At 42.0% G+C, this 20,814-nt stretch overlaps 1 protein-coding gene across 1 annotated transcript in view; it reads right to left on the bottom strand.

Moving 5' to 3' along the window:
- Positions 1-20,814, bottom strand: part of LOC107391375 (voltage-dependent T-type calcium channel subunit alpha-1I) — a 374,405-nt gene that overhangs the window by 244,956 nt on the left and 108,635 nt on the right. Inside the window, exon 3 of the mRNA XM_070549995.1 lies at positions 2,134-2,245. Coding sequence (XP_070406096.1) covers positions 2,134-2,245 — 112 coding nt within the window. The remainder of the gene's footprint in view (positions 1-2,133; positions 2,246-20,814) is intronic.

Here is a 20,814-nt window from a genome sequence, read left to right as displayed (position 1 = left end):
CACGTAAACACTAAAACGATTGTATTTTAGTCGCATTTAAGCCACATTTGTTAGAGCTCATAGATTTTGCTGAGAGGCCAGCATTAAACTGTACAGTATTGAACAACAAATGTTCTAAAAAGGTGGATATTGACTGTGGGTATGTAGCTTACTAAATCCATGTTGATATTGAACAGGGTCCATGGATACTTGCAGTAGAAACTTTATTAATTCCAACTGAACAGCCAACCCCCCTTCCACCTTAGAGAGTTCAATCAATCCACTCAGAGCGCTTTCTTCTATATGTGTGCAGCCGTGTGAAAATGTGAAGAGCGGAACAACAGAATGATTCAACAAGCTGTTTCCACCAACAGACTGAGGACGTACGTGTTCTCATAGATGTTACACCCACTAAAACACCTCTGACATGAGCGAGAAGGGATTCAGTGTTTTGCCAGCTGATGAGAAAGTAGCTGAGGTGCCGCTCAAGAAAAAGTCATATTGCTGCAACAAATAGACCACATGATATCAGCGAGGGAAAGAAGTACCATGGACTCAGCGAAGGAAGAGAGAGAGGGGAGATGGAGGCGAAGCAGAACTGACAGGATGGATCGTAGATGTGGACAAAGAGCAGTGAAAGAACATGTTAATCCATGTGTTCTGTATGCGTTTGCATGAGGGAAGTAATATTAGTGTTCTCCTTCTGGATCCAAGTTATACATTTACTGCTTTTTTTTTTTACCATGAGGCCAATTTTATATACATAATGTAAATCTCCTATTGTAATTGTGCATAACACTTTGTTGTTTATACTAGTTTTGTCAAATTTCAAATTAAATAAATAAAAATCATCAAAGATATTCATTTTGTAAGTTTTTATAATCAGGGGTAGTAACAGAACATCTTCCAGCAGCAGCTGAAAGGTGGTTCAATGCTAATTTCCACATTTAATGTTTATAGGGGCAGTAGAGACCCACATAACACAAAAGATGCAAAAGGTGAGTTTTGCATGATATGTCCCCTTTAAATGATCAATAATGTTTCCCTCACATGCAAATTAGGTCTGTATTAATTTGCTTAGCAAGACTGTTTTTCCTGCCAAATCACTGAGCTGTTTTATGAAAGAGGCAAAAGTCATGACAGCATCATATATAGAAATAAATTAATCAGCAATGAAACATGAATTAAATGAGGACATAATCATCTTCTTTTTTCCTATTTAACACAGTGTAGTAATTTATGTTATTTTCCTTTGGCTGACATGTTTTGGCCGGTACGTCCGCCTTCGTCAGAGCCGCCAGCTGTTTGTGACGTCACTTCCGTTTATGTGCGAGCAGCAGAGGGCGATGTCGACCTCTGCTGCTCGCATCTGTCATGCTGATCACACAGTCCTATGTGTGATCCAACCTCCAACGTGTAAACACCATCATCTCTGTTTGTGGTGTTGTGTCTGCGTCTCCTTATCTCAGTGTCAGTGCGTCCCAGGACAGCTGTGGCTACATCGTAGCTCATCACCATCAGTGTGTGAATGGATGAATGGTACACTGTAGTGTAAAGTGCTTTGGAGTCCTTACTCTGAGAGGCGCTATACAGGTGCGGGTCATTTATCATTTATCACTATCGCTTCCTTAATCCATCTTCTGTATTTTTGTTGTTCCGTGTTTATGATCCGTGTGTCGTCCCAATTCATTAAGTGATTTTCCCTTGTGCACTGGTCCGCTACCGCAGATTTTTTCATTAAACTTTCAGCTTCTTGTTTTGCTGCTCTTGTGTGCCTTTGTTTTGTTTCTTTCTCGCACTCTTTTTGATGTTCTGTTTTTCTTGTTTTGAGTTGGCGTCCTGTTTCTCCTATGTGTGTTTCACTGCAGAGTTTACAAGGTATTTGACGCCACAAACAGCTGGCAGCTCTGACGAAGGCGGACATTCCCGCCGAAACATGTCAGCCAAAACTAAAATAACATCAAATTACTACACTGTGCTAAATAAGAAAATCGAAGATGATCATGAATCAATACACAGAACGAAATTCAGAAGAGTTACACAAGGACATTTTAATAAACAGTTACGTGTTATTAGGACAATAAAACAAATCTATTTTGTCTATTGAGTGATGACATTGAAATCACAAATGACGAATGTGTACCAGTGGTGTACCTGTAGAATTTGGCAGCGGTCTGAAGAGCAGTCGATGTTCTCACAAGGCTGGTACATCCCCAGGGTCACGCAGTTCAGCAGGATTACCATCATGCTCACACGTTCGAACCAGGTAGAAACAGACTCAGTTAAGGAAAAGGCTGCAGTCAATCAAAAGATCACATTCATCATGTATTATTTTAATAACATCAGACCCTAGTAATTGAAATAAATAAATAAATAAATAAACCAACAGGTGTAAGGTTCTTGCCTGACAGGATATTTCTTGAGGCATTAATGTTTCAAAGCAAAAATTAAACAGACAGTGTTACCTGGTGTGTAATGACTTTGCCTTTTGATGTGTACGCAATTAAAAATGCTTTTCCCCATTGAATGTCATCATTCCCCAGACAATCAAACATGCTTCAGATTTAAATGATAAAAAAAGAGCCACAGCAGATGCTACAGGTACATTTCACATGGCTGACTTGCATCATATTCTGTCTGTGTGTCTTTGAGCAAGACAACAAATCCCTGCTGGTTCAGTGGAATCCCAAAAAGGCTTTGAAGCAAAAATCAAGGCATATGTTTGAAGACACCATTAGAAGACCAGGACATGAACTAAATGAACATTTTTAAAAAGTTCCCTGAGTGAGAACACGTTTGAATGATAAGCGTGAGGGAGGCACTCCACCCAGGTGGTCCAATTCTACCCTGAGGCAGTACAGCCCAAGATGCTCAAAAGTTCCCCCGGCTTCTTACAACATACAGCTAACAGGAAAAAATCTGCCTGAGCAAAAGGACAAGAGACAGGAAACTAGGGCCAGTGAGCCTCTCAAAGCTCACTACAAATCGGGGGTACGTAGTTTTAAATTTAAAGGTTTGGTTAACTCATTTAATCAAGACATTTGCTGAGGACTAGTAGGAATGAATGCTTTGTAAGTCCTACTGTGCTGAAAAAAGCACTGGTGCATCAGTTTCAGGAAGTAGAAAATTGCCACGTCAGTGTTGAGCATCAGATGACAGGATTTGATTTTCGTATTTCTTGATATTTGGACATCTCGCCCCTATTGGCTAACAGCAACATGACTCCACCACTGACTCTATTAGCTCTGCAACGCTGATGTTTTATTCGCACAAATAACACAAGTCTGGAGGAATTCTGCTGTGTGGTGGAGTTGCTAATGCTAATGGTTTGCTTCTAGCTGAGACACTCTCTGCTGTCTTCTGAACACTAAAACAACAGCATTCCTCGTCACGAGTCAAAATGAGTTGGTCCATGAATGTTAAGTGACAGTGTGACGTAGATCTGTCATCATATTTTCCATCAGAAGCTAGTGCAGGAGATAGGTGTAAGACACAAGCTTCCCATTTAGCCTGCATGAAAAACTCCATCTGTAAGCGTTAAGCTTACTGTGGAAGAGGAGGGAGGGGAAAGAAAATGAGTTTATTTTGTGTGTGTTGGAGCTAAGCGATTAGCAAAGCAACTTTGCGCTACTTCCAGCTATTGTTTTAGCCTGTTGTAGCATTAGCAACGATTAATTTAATGCCGGTTCCCTGACGCTGTTTCTCCGCTTGAACACTGCAGGTTTTACTAAAACAAGTCATTAGCAGCTCTTGCAGAACCTGATGAAGGTTGAGGAGACAAATGAGCAGTTAAAATCAGATCGTCTGAGTAGGAACATATCAAAAACATGCCGTCACAGCAGCCCTCCACTAGCCCTACAGCGCAATGTTAGAAGTGGCTTTCATCCCCTTCCTGAAAGTGGTAGGGGCCTATAGCCATTCAAATGTCTCCTTCTCTTCCCCTTGATGACTATGGTGCGGTATGAGGGCCAAAATTAAGACTACTGCCCAGCAGCAGGAGGCTATATAAATTCCGAAGCAAACTACCGACCTGATTAATGATAAGCTGGCGCCGGTAACTGAGAGGCTGGCACTGCTTACTGAGAAATGGCACCTTTACCGGCGTTACTAATAGATACGCTAGGGACTAGCAGCCCTCGGCTGGTCATTGACTGGTTCACACACTCCCTCTGCAGTCTATAAGCATGGATAGGCTAGCGTTAGCCTGGACGGGCTGGTGTTAGCATTGGAGAGGCTAGCCATTAGCGTGCCTAGGCTGGCCACTAGCTGGATTTCCTACCTCCTTGACGGACCATTAGCATGGATAGGCTGACATTAGCATCGGAGAGGCTAGCCATTAGCGTACCTAGGCTGGCCACTAGCTGACTAGTGACTCTCCGAGACATGCTAATGGCTAGCCTCTCCTATGCTAATGCCAGCCTATCCATGCTTAAGGTCCATCAAGGGCGTAGGAAATCCAGCTAGTGGCCAGCCTAGGCACACTAATGGCTAGCCTCTCTGATGCTAACGCCAGCCTATCCATGCTAATGGTCCAACGAGGAGGTAGGAAATCCAGCTAGTGGCCAGCCTAGGCACGCTAATGGCAAGCCTCTCGCATGCTAACACCAGCCCGTCCAGGCTAACGTTAGCCTATCCATGCTAATAGACAGCAGCGAGAGTGTGTGAACCAGTCAATGACCAGCCGAGGGCTGCTAGTCCCTAGCGTATTTATTAGTAATGCTGGTAAAGGTGCTATTCCTCAGTAAGCAGCGCCAGCCTCTCAGTTACCGACGCCAGCTTATCATTAATCAGATCAGTAGTTTGCTTCGGAATTTACATAGCCTCCTGCTGCTGGGCAGTAGTCTTAATTTTTGCCCCCATACCGCGCCACAGATGACATCACACTATGGACCCCAGCTTCAACCCGTCAACACAGAAACAGGTTACCTTAGGCATCATGGCACAGTTAAAGAGACCACACACACACTCACACACACTCACACACACACACACACACACACACACACACACACACAGACACACACACACACAGACACACACACACACACACACAGACACACACACACACACACACACACACACACACACACACACACACACACACAGAGCAGAAGCTAATACACCCACTTATCAAGAAACTCATATGAGCAGAAAAGCCGTACACGTGCAAAACAACCAGCAGGTTCAAACACAAAACACGCTAACATTCATCCACCCACACTTGAGCACACATTCTCACACTTTCTTTCACACACTTGGTCACACAGAGTCTCTCCCTGAATTGGTACGAGTTAGCTGAGGGGTGTCATTTGAATCAAAGTGTGCAACACTGTAGACAGGCATGTTTAATATTAACAGTTATAGTAGGCATGCGAGAGGGTAAGAGGCTATATTTGTCATGTAATACGGCTTTATCCAACACCCTCTAAGACAAACTGACATCAGTGTGGAAAACCTTTTTAATTGGATCAGACGTTTAAGTGTTGCTTGGGAGATAGCTGGCTGTCTGGTTCTTGGCTGTCACTGGTACAGTCACAAAGATGCTAAAAAACGATGATACTTCCTTTACAAACTTTTAAATACTTTTATGTTATTGTAAATAAGTAATACAAATATATTCATTAGTCAGAAATGTTGCAGTTAAGTTAAAGGAGTCTTGATTTTTCTCACAGCTGTGAAATTAGTTCCCTATAGGTTGCATCAGCACAGATAGTCGTCCTCACAGCGCGCGTTTAACATGTCTTTAATTACGAAAAGTTCAAACGATGAGAGCATGTGCACGCATACACACATTGCATTTCAGCTATTTTCTGTAATCCCTATTAGGAACGAATAGAGAAATCATCCACTGGTGTCTGACAACACACACAAACTAAAAAGCAAGGCCTAGCCATATAGGCAAGAAAAAAAGCAACTTTAATTTGAAAAGCATAGCTGGATATAAACTTGAGGTCAGCGCTTTCTCGTTTTCCCACTCTAAGTAAAGACGACAGCCTTTAGGCCGTAAGGATTAACGAAGGGATTTTATCCACTTGGAAATGCAGGCTACACAAGCCGACTTTACGAGTTCCCGATTCCTTCTGATGCACAACACCTATACATCTGCAGTCTTTAACATTTGTCTCCAGCTACTTCAGAAAAATGAGTCAATTAGAGTAGGTGCCTTGGAGGAGGCTCCGTCTAGTGCAAAGCAATATGTTGGAATTTAACGTACAAAGCTCTATTAAGGAAAGCGCCCTGAAAGAAGATTAACTCAGAAATGACTTTCTAAACCTATCACAATCCCAGAAGTTTTTAACCTTCATTTTTTTCCTCTTCATTTTTCTAAGCGTTTGCAAAGTGCTGTGCTGTTTCTCTCAGCATGCTTTGCTTTAAATTTGAGTGGCTGTCACTCACTACAGGAAACTCTCAGTAATGCTGACGGCACGAGCCACAGAGCAGCTCTGTTCAAATATTTGGAAGTGCATAGATATGAGGCGATTATTTGGACTAGACAAAGACAACCAAAGCCTTGCAAACTGAGCAAATCCTTTTAATAATTCACAACTGAAAATTTTCCCAATCAGCCATTTTTGCAGCGTAACTAGACGACACAGCGTGAGTGAAACGCTGCAGGGACGTGTTCAGAGGAGTACATAACAGACCTGTCAGGACACAAATCCACATCCTTTTAGAAAGGCCAGAATTTAGAGGCACCAGGGACCACGACCGAGAGCATCAGTGTGACAGAGCTGAGAAGCTGAAAGTGTGCGACAAGGGCTGGATGAATTTTTAAAATCTCACTGCATGCCATTTCTTTTTGAATCCTTCCTCAAAGTCTCTGAGCCTTTTAGCCTTTAGCCTTTTTTTTCTTTGTAAGGTTAATGGGTTTCAAACATACAAACAGGAGGGAAGTAACCTCACATTGCTATAGCAACCAATTATCAAATTAGGTAGATCCCCACAAAAAATAAAAATGGAAACACCAAACTGAAAGGGAGATAATGGAACATCCATTGCATTCAGAAGGCACGAGTCTGTAGCTAAACCCATAGGTGAAACAAAAAAACAGATAAAACCAAAATTAATGCTGAAATGATGCAATAAATTCACCGTTTCATCATTGCAACTAGTTTCATTTCATTTCTGACAATGAGATCATCATTCAGAACCATTTGAAAATAACCTTTATCAGTAAAAAATCTTGACTGTTTTTTTAATATAAAATCTTGTTCTTATGTTTTATAATATCAACATGCAGCAAGCTATTCTAGATATATATGAAATAAATGAACAAGCTGTCGTGAGACAACAAAGACTTCTCTCTTGTGTTATTGAGAGTTTCAACTCATTTTCTGCGGGTGACATCATACAAATACATCTCTAAGCACGGCTTCTCTAAAAGCCCGTTTCCACCATGCCAGATTCTGGGTAATTTTACCGGATCTTCACAGCATGACCGTTTTCATTTCACCGGTGTAACAATTAATACACATTAATTATGACCAATAAGATGGGATATTCCATATAAACATGAAATATCAATCTGATCGATCTTTGAATGTTTAATGAGAAGATTCTAGGGTTCTTTGCTTGTTTGGGCACCATAAACACACCTCGTATTAATTCAGAGTCAGCATCTAGTTTATAAAATTAATTTAATAATATTTCCTAAACTAATGATATACGGCAAGATATGAATAATGAGACGTGGTGTGGTGGAAGCTAGATGTTGTAGCAACCGTTCTTTGTATCTGAGAGAAATTGTGAAATCTGGGTTTAAAAGAAGTTGTTGCTTGTCATAAACTAGAGAGTTAGTCATCGATAAAAACGTCATCAGACACAAGTATGCAGGGTTACGATACCCTTGTATGAGTTGCTCCCGGCGGTCCGGAGGGTTACGGTCAGAGTAGTGAGGTCACCGGACGTTGAAACCACGATACTAAGAAATTAGTAGCTTCCTCTGAGTTCAGCTTCCCCCCGGCCGTGAGATGCAACCCGGGGTCTGCAGGTTAGGTGTCCAAGGTGGATGTCTGAGAGTTGAAGTAACTCTGAAAACAGCTGTTGTGTCTGTAATCATTTGACGCGTCGCAGAAAGGTTTTGACTTAAGGTCAAAGGAGTTTGTTTCAGAAGAGGCTTCTTTCCCGATTTGGGATCAGCTGGAAACTGAATTACTCGGGAAGTAATTCTTGTTTTATTAAACTACTTTGTTATGATTTCTGGCCAAGTTTGGCCAATCAGAATTTGACACGTTTCTGAGTCTTCACCAACATCCCTCAGAAAGCCACGCCTTCCTTCAGATACAAAAATGTTTTTAACCTTAATATGCATCTTATTGTAATGTGTACGAGTGTAAACAATGATTAACTTGATAAATCAAACACAAAGTGATTTGTTATATAAATGGATCATTGTAAGAACAATATTCTTTTTAAATTCATTGATTTAAGCACAGGTTATTCAAACATTTCATTTAAACATCTTGTTCCTTCATCACATGTGGTTATTCACTCATTCAGAGTGAAGAATGTTGACGGCTGGCGTTCACACAGTGAGTGCGAGAACCTTGGGTGAGAAGGTTTGATTGAATGTTTTGTCTTCACGGAATGTAAACACGCGCTGAGTAGAACCTTCTGGATTTAGAAGGTCACCTAGAAAGTAGATTTATTTCTGTAGATGAAAGGTTATTATGCTGATCAATATATAGGAGAACATTGACCCTTATGGATGTTACACCGAGATAGCCCAAAAAGACTATTTTCAGAGCTTTTCAAGAACCAATGAACTACCTGAACTGAGGGTATGTACTAGGATAGGGCCCAGTAGAGTCGCTGGGCGGGTGTTACGGCTACCAGCCTGGCCATTGGGATGCAGGAGCCAGGATCACCCAGCCCCGGTGATCAGCCCGACATCGCCACTCCTCCTCCTCTCTTCCAGGCTGCTGAGCAGCACAGCTGGGATAAACAGGCTTTGGATGATGTCAACTTGGTTGACTCTGTTTTAGTTTTTAGACTTTTATCAACTTCATTGGGGTTTTAAACACCTTCAGTTTAGGTAAAACTTTTAATAAAGTTTTAACCAGGTGTTTTATATAGTTGATAATTTGTCTTTTAACTGTTACCCCCAAATTCCACTACCTCCGCTCCGCTCCGGTCCGCCCCCGCCCTCCGCAGCCGCTCGCTTCCGAACTCAATTTTTACTGGTACCCGCTCTACAACGGCTCCGCTCCGGTGCGGAGACCTGAGGGGGGCAAACAAGCATGCGCGGGACTTTCGAGATCTTGCGATACAGTCCGAGCAATAAACGCGGAAGTTAGATCCAAACACCCGTTGTGCAGGAGAAGCATCGGAATGAACTGTTTAATCTGCCATCATTTGTGTTGAGAGATCAGCAGTGTTTGGATCAACAAAGTGTGACTACTTTGATAGTGGAAACTGTATTTATGGCTTAATTTTGTGCATTTAAACTTCAGCCGCCATTGATAGTGGTTAAAAGTTGTTAAATCTGTGCATATGAAACAAAAAACGCCTTTTGTTTATCGATTTATTGTGAAATACGGAAATTGTGCTTGCTCCTTTTCCTGTTGGGCCGTTGTGATTTCTGTCCATTTACTGCGGAGGTGCTCCGGCGTCCGGCAAAAATAGGATCGATTCTATTTTTGCCGGACGCCGGAACAGAGGGCGGCGCACGGCGCCGCACTGCCGGAGCACGGCCGCAGTAGTGGAATTACTCTGATTGACTACAACGGGACCGATTTTGCTCCGGCGTTCGTGTCGGAGCGGAGCGCTGCGGAGCGGAGGTAGTGGAATTTGGGGGTTAACCTTATAGCGAAATTTTTGTTTTGCATTATTTTAATAATGCCTGCCATCTGTTTGCACTTCTTTTCAGAACCTTTCTCAACAATTAAACCCATTTTAAATCCACTGTCGCACTTCTCATGTTACCGCCTCATTCACATTTTAACACCTCCTGTCGGGGTCGTAACAGCGGGACTTGTGGAACCCTAACCCTAATAACCAGCATTTGTAAAATTGGAAGAGATGGAAAAGCAGAATGTAAGTACAAAAAAAAAAAAAGCAATGTTGAGATGGAAAGTAACGAATTACATTTACTCACTTTACTGTAATTGAGTAGCTTTTTTATATATTTATACTTTTTAAGTCGTTTTTAAAAGCTGTACTTTTACTTTTACTCGAGTAAGTTTTTAAAAAATAATTGTAATTCGCTACATCTTAAATCATATCCGTTACTGAGTAAAAACAAATTATAGGCTTAATAAATTTAAAATATTGCGTGTAGCAGCGTCGGAATAGAAACAGAGGCCTGCATGAGCGCCGCGTCTAAACAGTGGGGGCAGTGGATGTACACTTCTGCTCCAAAACATCAGTTCAGTCCCTGTCCACTCGCTGTTTACCTCCTCTCCTGTGGGTTGGAACCCGCACCTTTGCGCACCGGTGTGATGCCATCACAATTCCACTCGGTTCGGTAACCAGACTCTGTTTTGTGTTTGAAATGTGTTTCCCGCTCCGCACGGCTGTGGCAAAATAACGTTTAGGGCTCATAAGCAGATTATCAGCACTCTGCTCATAAAACAGAAGACCTGCAGGCCTCTGTGAGTTAATCCTGATACTGTTGAGCTGTAAACATTGTGCTCCATCCCTGTGTTTGAACTCAGAAGATGCTTCTTGATGCCACAGATATGCGATGATTTAGCTTGTTTCTTTATTTTACTCCAGAATAAGAGATTAAATTATTACAAAAGCAGTTCAGTGTAGTTAAATTAGTCATGGTGTGTGTGTGTGTGTGTGTGTGTGTGTGTGTGTGTGTGTGTGTGTGTGTGTGTGTGTGTGTGTGTGTGTGTGTGTGTGTGGTATGTATGCATGTGTGTGTGTGTGTGTGTGTGTGTGTGTGTGTGTGTGTGTGTGTGGTATGTATGCATGTGTGTGTGTGTGTGTGTGTGTGTGTGTGTGTGTGTGTGCGCGTGTGTGTGTGTGTGTGTGTGTGTGTGTGTGTGTGTGTGTGTGTGTGTGTGTGTGTGTGTGTGTGTGGTATGTATGCATGTGTGTGTGTGTGTGTGTGTGTGTGTGGTATGTATGCATGTGTGTGTGTGTGTGTGTGTGTGTGTGTGTGTGTGTGTGTGTGTGTGTGTGTGTGTGTGCGCGTGTGTGTGTGTGTGTGTGTGTGTGTGTGTGTGTGTGTGTGTGTGTGTGTGTGTGTTACACACATAGGACTGCATGAGACAGCGTGGTTTCATCAAATCCATGCATCTTATATCTTGGCTGCAGTAACGGCTCAGGAAAATAACATATTTCATAAATAACGACGTCTCTGCTGTGTTTATGATAATGTTTTATCTTATCTTTGGTCTGGGAGGTGTAACTTATCATGATACAAGCCTTTTAAAACATGTTAATGTGCTACAAGAGGAGATAAATGCATGAGTTTAAAGTTCATGTTTGGAGACCAACCTTCACAGTGTGGAGGCTCACGCTGGTGAGGAGACACCATTAGTTCTAGTAACACCTGGGCTCCCAAGGCCTGTTCTGACAGGAAGGACGTTACGGGACCCGTAAGGATTCCAGTTGGACGATTGGAGGATTATTTAGGAGGATTGGAATGAACAAACTGGTTTCAGTGGTGAAGGGTTAAATGAGTGAGTGAACCCACTACCAAGGATGAACTCTGCTAGCTTTAAAAATCAGCTGCTCTAAATAAGCATGAAGGTCAGAGAGGAGCTCTAGGATGGACATGGATAAAGGAACTGTAATGTAGAGGTAAAGTAGGGCAGGGCCAACGTTAGCAGCTGTCATACGCTCCATCTGAAATATTTGACTTTCATGTAGCTTGTTATTTGACGGGTTAGAGCACAATCTCATGTTAGAGTTTTTCATGACAACATTGAGATACCTCACACACTGATGGCATCTAAAAATGAACTTTTTTTCTTTTTTCAAAATAAAGAATAATTTTAATCACAATTGAAACGTACAAGCCTAGAAAAACCTCGTCCAATCAATGTGCACGTCCTGTTCTCACTGGCTGGATAGAAATCCCTCCATCAAACTCTGTGTGTGTGTGTGTGTGTGTGTGTGTGTGTGTGTGTGTGTGTGTGTGTGCGTGCGTGCGTGCGTGCGTGCGTGTGTGTGTGTGTGTGTGTGTGTGTGTGTGTGTGTGTGTGTGTGTGTGTGTGTGTGTGTGTGTGTGTGTGCGTGCGCGCGCAAACACACGAGCATGTTGTGACCTGGTGTTGTGAGTTTACACTGATGTAGCCATCTTTACGCCAACAAAAATGTAACTAAGTAACTTTTAGTTTGAGTACATTTTATTCACGATACTTTTTACTTTACCTTGAGTAAAAATTTAGGCAAGTACATTTACTTGTACTTGAGTAAAAAATTATCAACGTATTGGTACTCATAATTAAGTAGGACATTTTTGTAATCTTTCCACCTCTGAGTAGAATAACCTTCCACAACGCCATCATTTTGGCCTTTTTCAGAGCTTCTTCAGGTCATTGAACACCACTTTTTACATCACACTTATTTCCCTGTCCCCTGAGTGGATTAAGTTATGGCATACTTTTGCAGAATAAAACTTTCAATGTCATAAACCCTTTAAGACCTGCAATAGAACAAATTCGCCAGAACTTATATTTACATTTTACATGCTATGGTGCCATTTTTTGGAGTATTTCAACTGTCTATACATCAATACAACCCTTATATTCTAAATCTTAATCAAATAAATGTAAAATGTTCATAGCAATAAAATGTTTTACTAAAAAAAGCATTCATCTATAATGAAATTGAAAATCGTTTTTGGTTTTTACACATAATTTTCATTATACAGAAATGCGACAGCTTTATCCTTCAAAATTGTCAATGGAAAAAAGTTTCACACAATCCTTTCAAACAACCACAAATTTATTTGAAGTGCTTCCATAAACTGTTACTGAGATACACTCACTTATATGAACTGTAACAAAAATGAAAATATAAATAACAATAATCTGCAGGAGTCTAATATAATAATGCTGAATATTTGTAGCTAATTTTTCTGTAGTATATAGTTTTCCTTTTCTCACACTAATAATAACAATAATAAAGAATACCGTGAATCCTCTAATAATGGCCTGTATTCTATTAGCATCCGGGTATCATATTTTGGCCGGTGTCGGAGTCGGCGGAGGTGAATAATGGCCGTTTTTTTATTGTGGCCGGGTGGAATGTGGTAACAAGCAAGTACGGGGGTGGTTGTGTCATCGTCTCACTTTTGATTTGCCAGTGATAGACCGCGAGGGAAACTGTAACCGTGGCAGGTGCGGAGACGAAGAGGAGGTGAAAATTTGATATCAAGTTCAAAGAGAACGTGCTGATTATGCTGCAGAACACTCTGGGGAGCAGTAGCAGGGGTTGTATGAACTAGTCACTAGTGGACTTCACTGCTCTATAGTGACTTTTTATGCCTGTCATCGACCCCATCCTACCTTAACCAGCTTGCGCATGCAAAGCTCTGATCATTGACGCTCTCCAGACATCTGCGTCCTGAGCACGGCCACAGTAACATTATCAAATCAGGTGTCGCCACCTCAAAAACTAATTTAACACGCTATCGTTCATGTCGGCTCATTTCCTTTCATGTTTTCTGTCTTTTATTTGTGCCTGATGCTTTTCACTGCTGTGGATCAGGGCGCATCACCTTGTCCTCGGGGACGCACCTCCGGCGAGCGCTCCGCTGTTTTAGCGGTCGGTAGATCTTTTAGAACTGCAGTTCAAAGGTAACTCATAAGGTGAATATATATGAACCCAGGTAGCAGTTTCTCTTTAGGATTGAGAGGAGATGCAGGAAGATAATAAACAGACAGAACAGAAAAATAGTCAAATAAAAACAAGTTAGTTTTTGTACCTGCTGGTTGCAACAAACAGACACCATTGAAGGTAATCAGAAGTGAGGAACAGAAAATGAAATAATTATTTTAATGTTTAGAGCAGCAGGAACTCTGAGAGGCTGCAGGCGCATCAGTGAGTTTGCGGCCACTGCGCAGGGGGAGGGGGGAGGGGGCTGAAGCAGGGGGAGGGGGGAGAGGGCTGAAGCAGGGGGAGGGGGGAGAGGACTGAAGCAGAAAGTACCGTTGTTGAAAGAAATATGTTTAACTTTAAAAATGTTGGCGCAATTTTAATTGTCAAAAACTCCAGCGAACCAACAGAACTCAAATAGAAATTGATGCCTGCCTCTAATTCTGACCCTCCTTCCAATAAAGGCCTGGAGCATGATGAGCTTGAGTAAAATACAGGCCCAGGCCTGTATTAGAGGATTTACGGTAAAGTATGAATATATATGTGAGGAAACAGAAAATGAAACTTAAACATCTTCCGGCGCTGTAACGGCGTCAACCGCTTCAAGGAGGGAAGATGTACCGTTTCGCGGGCTTGTGTCATTAAAACGTTCGTAGTGGTATGTGTGTGTGTCGGAAGTTTGTAGTGGGTGTGTGATGTGTGTAGGATGTGTTTGTCTAAACATATTATTGCGAAAAAGCACAAGAAAAAGCTGAAAGACTGGGACTACAAAGAACTACAATTCGTGGGAAAATGATGTCAAAGCAGGTGATTGGGTGAGTGATAATCATGTGACAGTTCACGTTGACAATATAATGACGTTTATTCTAGCGTGTGAAGTCCTGTGAGCTTCAGATCAGAACGGCACAGCGTCTGTTTCTGAATGAAAACGCTTTTCTTATTTGCGCATTTTGGTTGTTATTTGCAAACTCATTAGCGGAAATACGCAGCGCTCTAAGACATGTTCAGTGTCTGAGATTTAAGTGTAACTCCTCCGGTTTAATATGCAAAAAAAATTTTGTTCTGTCTTATATAGTTTCAGTTCCACAAGCATTTGCACACAGATATGCAAATGGGAGCGCCGGCGCTCCCGCCGGTCTTAAAGGGTTAATGTCTGTGCTCACTTTATGGCGCTGATCAATGATGTCACTGACTGCAGAAATGGTCACAATATCCTGATGTCTTAGCAAAGTCCTGAAAGGGCCAATATCTTACGGAGAAACAACAGCTAAGAGCACCAAGCCATCATGTTTTGCCACTCGCTTTCCCCCTGCCAGAAATTTTCCAGAACTCCTAAAGTGGATACAAGGTTCAAGATTCTTTAGAACAAGCCCAAAGATGCAAAGTTAAATTGCAGCACGTGAGGAAAATTAGTTCTTCTCAAATATAAAAGATGAGAAGAATGCAGACTTGCAAAGATAACGAAAAAAGATCAAAAAGCAAATGAATAAAATCAAAAACAAACTGCAAGCATAAAGCGCCTCGTGATTTTTAGAGGTGCTAGAGAAATGATATTTTCTTCTTCTTCTTCTAAAAAAATCACAAGCTGAGTGTACACAAACAATAGAAACAAAAACTCTCTAGGCAATTGTATATCTCAGTTCTGCTGAGGCTATGATGTTTATTTCTCCTCGAATGGATCTTTTTAGTTCATGTTCTGCTGCTCTTGCTCTTCTCCCCGTCTGTAGGACTATAAAAGATGCAGACAAATGATTTAAAACCTACAATTTTCTATTTGCTGTTCTTTAATCCATTACAGCTGAATAGATAAAAGGAGAAGTGTGTGTGTGTGTGTGTGTGTGTGTGTGTGTGTGTGTGTGTGTGTGTGTGTGTTTTGGACAGCAGCAAATGTCATGGGATATCGTGGTAATGCTTCACAGCATCTCATGTCAGCTCGTCTTTTCCCTATAGCTGTCAGGTTAAAAGAGTGTCCTCTCTCTCTCTCTCTCTCTCTCTCTCTCTCTCGCGCGCGCGCGCACACGCACACGCACGCACACACACACACACACACACACACACATTGACACCCTAAAATAAATAATAACAATCCCTTTGAAGTGCTAATGATGCTTTGAGGCATTTTTGACCGGCTAATAGAGGAACTCAGCGCTTTGGGCTTCCTGACAGGGTTGCGGAAGGCGCTTTATAAATAAAGCTTTGATTGATTGATTGATTGATTGATTGATTGAACTCATACATCACTTTCACTTTGTTTTGGAATTGAGATACTGTGTGAAACAGCTACTGTCTCTGAACTGAATGGGCAGGAACGATAATTCTCCGCCTGTCTGGTCTGAGAGGGTGGGCGGGGTTTCGAAAAACTCTGAAGTAGCAGGATGACCGCTTGAACATGCTATCAGTTAGTGAGCACATTTGATCATCTGCAGAGGGTGCTGCAGATATTAAGAGGCTGACTTTGTTTTTCAGAGATGTTTTCTCTTGGTGATTGCCATCCATCGGTAGGTTGCCGTGAATGAACCTGTTACCAGTATGGGCGTGTCATCCCTGTCTGCTGTCGGATAAAACTAATGGCTGAAGTTCTCCAAAAGGGGTGATGCTGGACGTTGCTGCGGTCTGCTCGATCTTATGACATTTAGTAATCAAATTGGATTTTGATGGGTCCAAATTCTCAAAATGACTGAAGTTTTTATAGATTTGAACAGGACTAAAGTTTTTTTAATAGATTTATGAAAAAAAGCCCAAAATATATGAATATATACAATTTTATAGCCAGTTTTACAAGCAGATGTTTTTGTCCTCTAAGATCACAAGAGAGTAGTAAATTAAAGTGACACTTGAGGGTCAAGTTATTTACAACCAATTAACCAGCATTTTTTACACGAGTGCATATTAACTACTGCTTTTCAAGTCAGACTTTTAATCTAGGATCCTTTGATTTTGACAAATGATTGAGTTAAATTTTGGAACTTCACGGAATATTGCAAGACCATGTGCTATCCATCATAAAATGACTGACACCAAACCATAGCTCATTATGGGTTAAACTGACTGAATCAAGATAGTTTTTTTGTTTGCTAAGCTCAATTAGCTGCAGTGGCCATCTTGCATGAAGTAGGCTAAAAATGTTGCAGATGTAGATCCAAACAAGTATTTTTTAGAGTTCTAATTAAATCCCAGATGATCATGACACTACAAGGAAATCCATTTTCCCCCATCTTTTGGCAGTGAGTGATATTGATGCAGACAGATCTAATTCCTTTAGATTCTCATTTTTTTAACTTGTTCCTTATTCTAGAGCTTCGTTGTTCTCCATGCCAATAGTTACTGACTCCTGAGTGTACGTGCTAACTGACCGTCCTAAACTGTCCATGTCTGCAGGAGATATGTTTGCTTTTTGTCTCTTGGGCACAAAAAAGACTTCATGTCTGCTGAACTGAAAACAAATATTCTGAGCTCTCAGTGACTTTCAACTTCTGCGAAACATTAAAATTTTCTTTCTGAGTGTGTTGGTTGTTTAAGTCATCAGGAAAATTCTACCTCCTGAAATCTTCTGTGCTCATGTCTCACTCCCAGGTGGCCGCCTCACAGCTGCTATATAGTGGGATTCCTTGAGACCCTGTTGCTGTGGCAACCGGGTTGTACAAAACATTAGGAATCCGCTGTTTTGTTTCCATTAGTCTTGCAAACGTTGTTTCAGAACCCAGAAAAAGATCTGGTTGCTATTCAAATAATAATTTCTTTGTGGTTCCAGTGAAGATCCTTTTGAGCTTTGCTGAAGCTCGAGATGTAACTGTAGTTCTCCTGTAAATAAATAGTGACTGGAAATATGGCAGAATGTTCACAGACCAATTACCGTAAATCCTCTAATACAGGCCCGGGCCTGTATTAGACTCAAGCTCATCAAGCTCCAGGCCTTTATTGGAAGGAGGGCCAGTATTAGAGGCAGACCTCTATTTCTATTTGAGCAAAATGAACTAATGGTTCGCTGGAGTTTTTGACAATTAAAATTGCGCCCACATTTTCAAAGTTAAACACATTTCTTTTAACAACGGTTGTTTCTGCTTCAGCCCTCTCCCCCTCCCCATGCTTCAGCCCTCTCCCCCCTCCCCCTGCTTCAGCCCTCTCCCCTCCCCCTGCTTCAGCCCTCTCCCCCCTCCCCCTGCTTCAGCCCTCTCCCCCCTCCCCCTGCTTCAGCCCTCTCCCCTCCCCCTGCTTCAGCCCTCTCCCCCCTCCCCCTGCTTCAGCCATCTCCCCCCTCCCCCTGCTTCAGCCCTCTCCCCCCTCCCCCTGCGCAGCGGCCGCAAACTCACTGATGCGCCTGCAGCCTCTCGGAGTTCCTGCTGCTCTAAACATTAAAATAATTATTTCATTTTCTGTTCCTCACTTCTGATTACCTTCAGTGGTGTCTGTTTGTTGCAACCAGCAGGTACAAAAACTAACTTGTTTTTATTTGACTATTTTTCTGTCCTGCCTGTTTATTATCTTCCTGCATCTCCTCTCAGTCCTAAAGAGAAACTGCTACCTGGGTTCATATATATTCACCTTATGAGCTACCTTTGAACTGCAGTTCTAAAAGATCTACCGACCGCAAAAACAGCGGAGTGCTCGCTGTTTGGCGGCCACATCAGTGATCTGTGCGTCGGAGGACAAGGTGAAGCGCCCCGCTCCACAGCAGCGAAACGCATCAGGCGCAAATAAAAGACAGAAAACATTAAAGGAAATGAACCGACATGAACGATCGCGTGTCAGTACCTACGGTCTGGCACAGCGCGTTGCCCCCCACCCCCCCGAGCGCAGGAGCTTGTCACCTGCTGACAGCAGGCTGCTGTCTTTTCTGAGGGCTGCATCTTGACGGTCATTATCACGTGACAGCGACTAGTCGACGACAGGCATAAAAAGTCAATATAGTGAAGTTGACTAGTTCATACACCCCCTACTGCTGCTCCCCAGAGTGTTCTGCAGCATAATCAGCACGTTCTCTTTGAACTTGATAGTGTAATGACCTGGCTGGGGTTGTAAGCCAGGTGCATTCTGGGTATTGTGTTATATGTGTTTCCTATCGTTCTGCTAGTTCCTATGTGCTGATTTGCGTGTTGTGTGAGTGTTATGTAAGCCACAGGGAAGGTGATGTGTGTTCTGTGGAGCGGGTTGAATTAGCATGGTTAACTGACACCGTGACTCTGTGTGGTAGGAGCGTGATAGAGGATCGTGTCTGTAGCGTTACAAAGCGTTGAAGAAAAACCTAATAAAGGTCTGCGTGAACCTCTACTGCCTCCTGCTGGTTGATTTGGGGACTATAACCCTGCCGGTTATAACCCAGGTCGGTTATCATCTTGATTTATTCTGAAGCCAAGGGACAGCCAACTGTTTCTGTTCAGTCAAGAGAAGATGTCCCAGCGGAGCACTTTTATAGGAGCTCTCACAAACATGAAGTGTGTATTACCATCAAGGGTTTTAACCTCCTGAGACCCCTATTTGGTATTTGGTGTGATTTTAAAATAAATAAACAATTCTACTTTTTACAGATTAGTCGACTCTCATGAACGTCAACAAAATAGTTGACAATATAAAAAGAAAAAGAAAAAAGTACTAATAGTAATATAATATGAATCAAAAGGGGGCTGCACAGTGGCACAGTGGTTAGAGCTGTTGCCTTGCAGCAAGAAGGTGCTGGGTTCGCTTCCCGGCCTGGAGTCTCTCTGCATGGAGTTTATATGTTCTCCGACTTTCTCCCACAGTCCAAAAACATGACTGTTAGGTTGATTGGTCTGTCTAAATTGTCCTTAGGTGTGAGTGTGTGTGTGCATGATTGTTTGTCCTTTGTGCCTCTGTGTTACCCTGCAATGGACTGGCTCTCTGTCCAGGGTGTACCCTGCCTGATTGCCCATTGACAGCTGGAGATAGGCACCAGCCCCAGCCCCACGACCCCAAATGGACAAGCGGGTTCAGACTATGGATAGATGGATAAATCAAAAGGTATGAAATAAACATAAAAATATACATTTAATGAATACTATGATAAAAAATTACTTTAGTGTAGATTTGTCTGACCAATAAAAGTCTGAAGTTTCTGCCACGTTGTGGAGTTGCTAATGCTAACAGTTAGCTTCTACTAGCCAAGACGCACTATACTCTTTCCTGACTGCAAAAATCAACACATCCTTCCCCATCGCGAGCCAAGATGGGTGAGTCCATCAATACTAACTTTACAGTGTGACGTAGATCTGAGTGGCTCTGATGTCCAACCCAAGCGTTTCTCTGTCTACTTTCTATCAGCGCCTAATGCAACAAATAGTAGTAAACAACCATTTTCAAGTTTGGCATGAGAAACTCAGAACAACTGATCGTATTTTAAAAATAAAAAGAAACAAGTGAACTTGCTCAGGAAACTCAATATTTTAATAAAACCGTTTTTTTTTCTTCTCTCCAAAATCCTCTAATAGGGGAGACAACAATTTCTACCAAAATAAGTGCTCAAATCGTTTTGTGTTGTTTAGCGTCATCGTAACTTGGCCTAGAACATAACATGGTAACGTATTAATATTCATTATTTGAACAAGAGGAACAAATGGTGGCATCTCCTGAGACAAGTATCACTTTCAGATTCATTGAGAAGCTTCCTTGATTGAGACACTGATATCAGCTCTCAGTGCCACACAAGCATGCACTTTTACACACATGCACAGAACATTAACACATTAACACATGCATGTCATCAGCTGCTCCCAAGATAGTAGCATGCAGACAGCAATCATTGGAGGCGAGTGTTAATGACAGACTAATGACTGTCATTGAGTCTCTGGCTTCATTTGGGTTTGTCCCATTTTCTCCCTCATTTTTTGGACGTTTATTGATGTGACATCCAAGAACGTGTTTATACAGCACTCTTCTTCTAAAAGTGTTGCCTAGTTTAGTTTAGTCCGCCTACTTTCATCTTTGCACCATCAACTGTCTTTGTAAGTCCCTCATATTCAGCAGCATAGCGATGATCATTCATGCTCTTGTTACTTCTGGCATCAACTACTACAACTCTCATCTTGCTAGACTACCAAGAAACAA

Source organism: Nothobranchius furzeri, chromosome 4, assembly GCF_043380555.1.
Source record: "Nothobranchius furzeri strain GRZ-AD chromosome 4, NfurGRZ-RIMD1, whole genome shotgun sequence".
Lineage (NCBI taxonomy): Eukaryota > Metazoa > Chordata > Actinopteri > Cyprinodontiformes > Nothobranchiidae > Nothobranchius > Nothobranchius furzeri.
The sequence above is the reverse complement of the archived record's forward strand: the minus strand, read 5'-3'. Positions and strand labels throughout refer to the sequence as shown.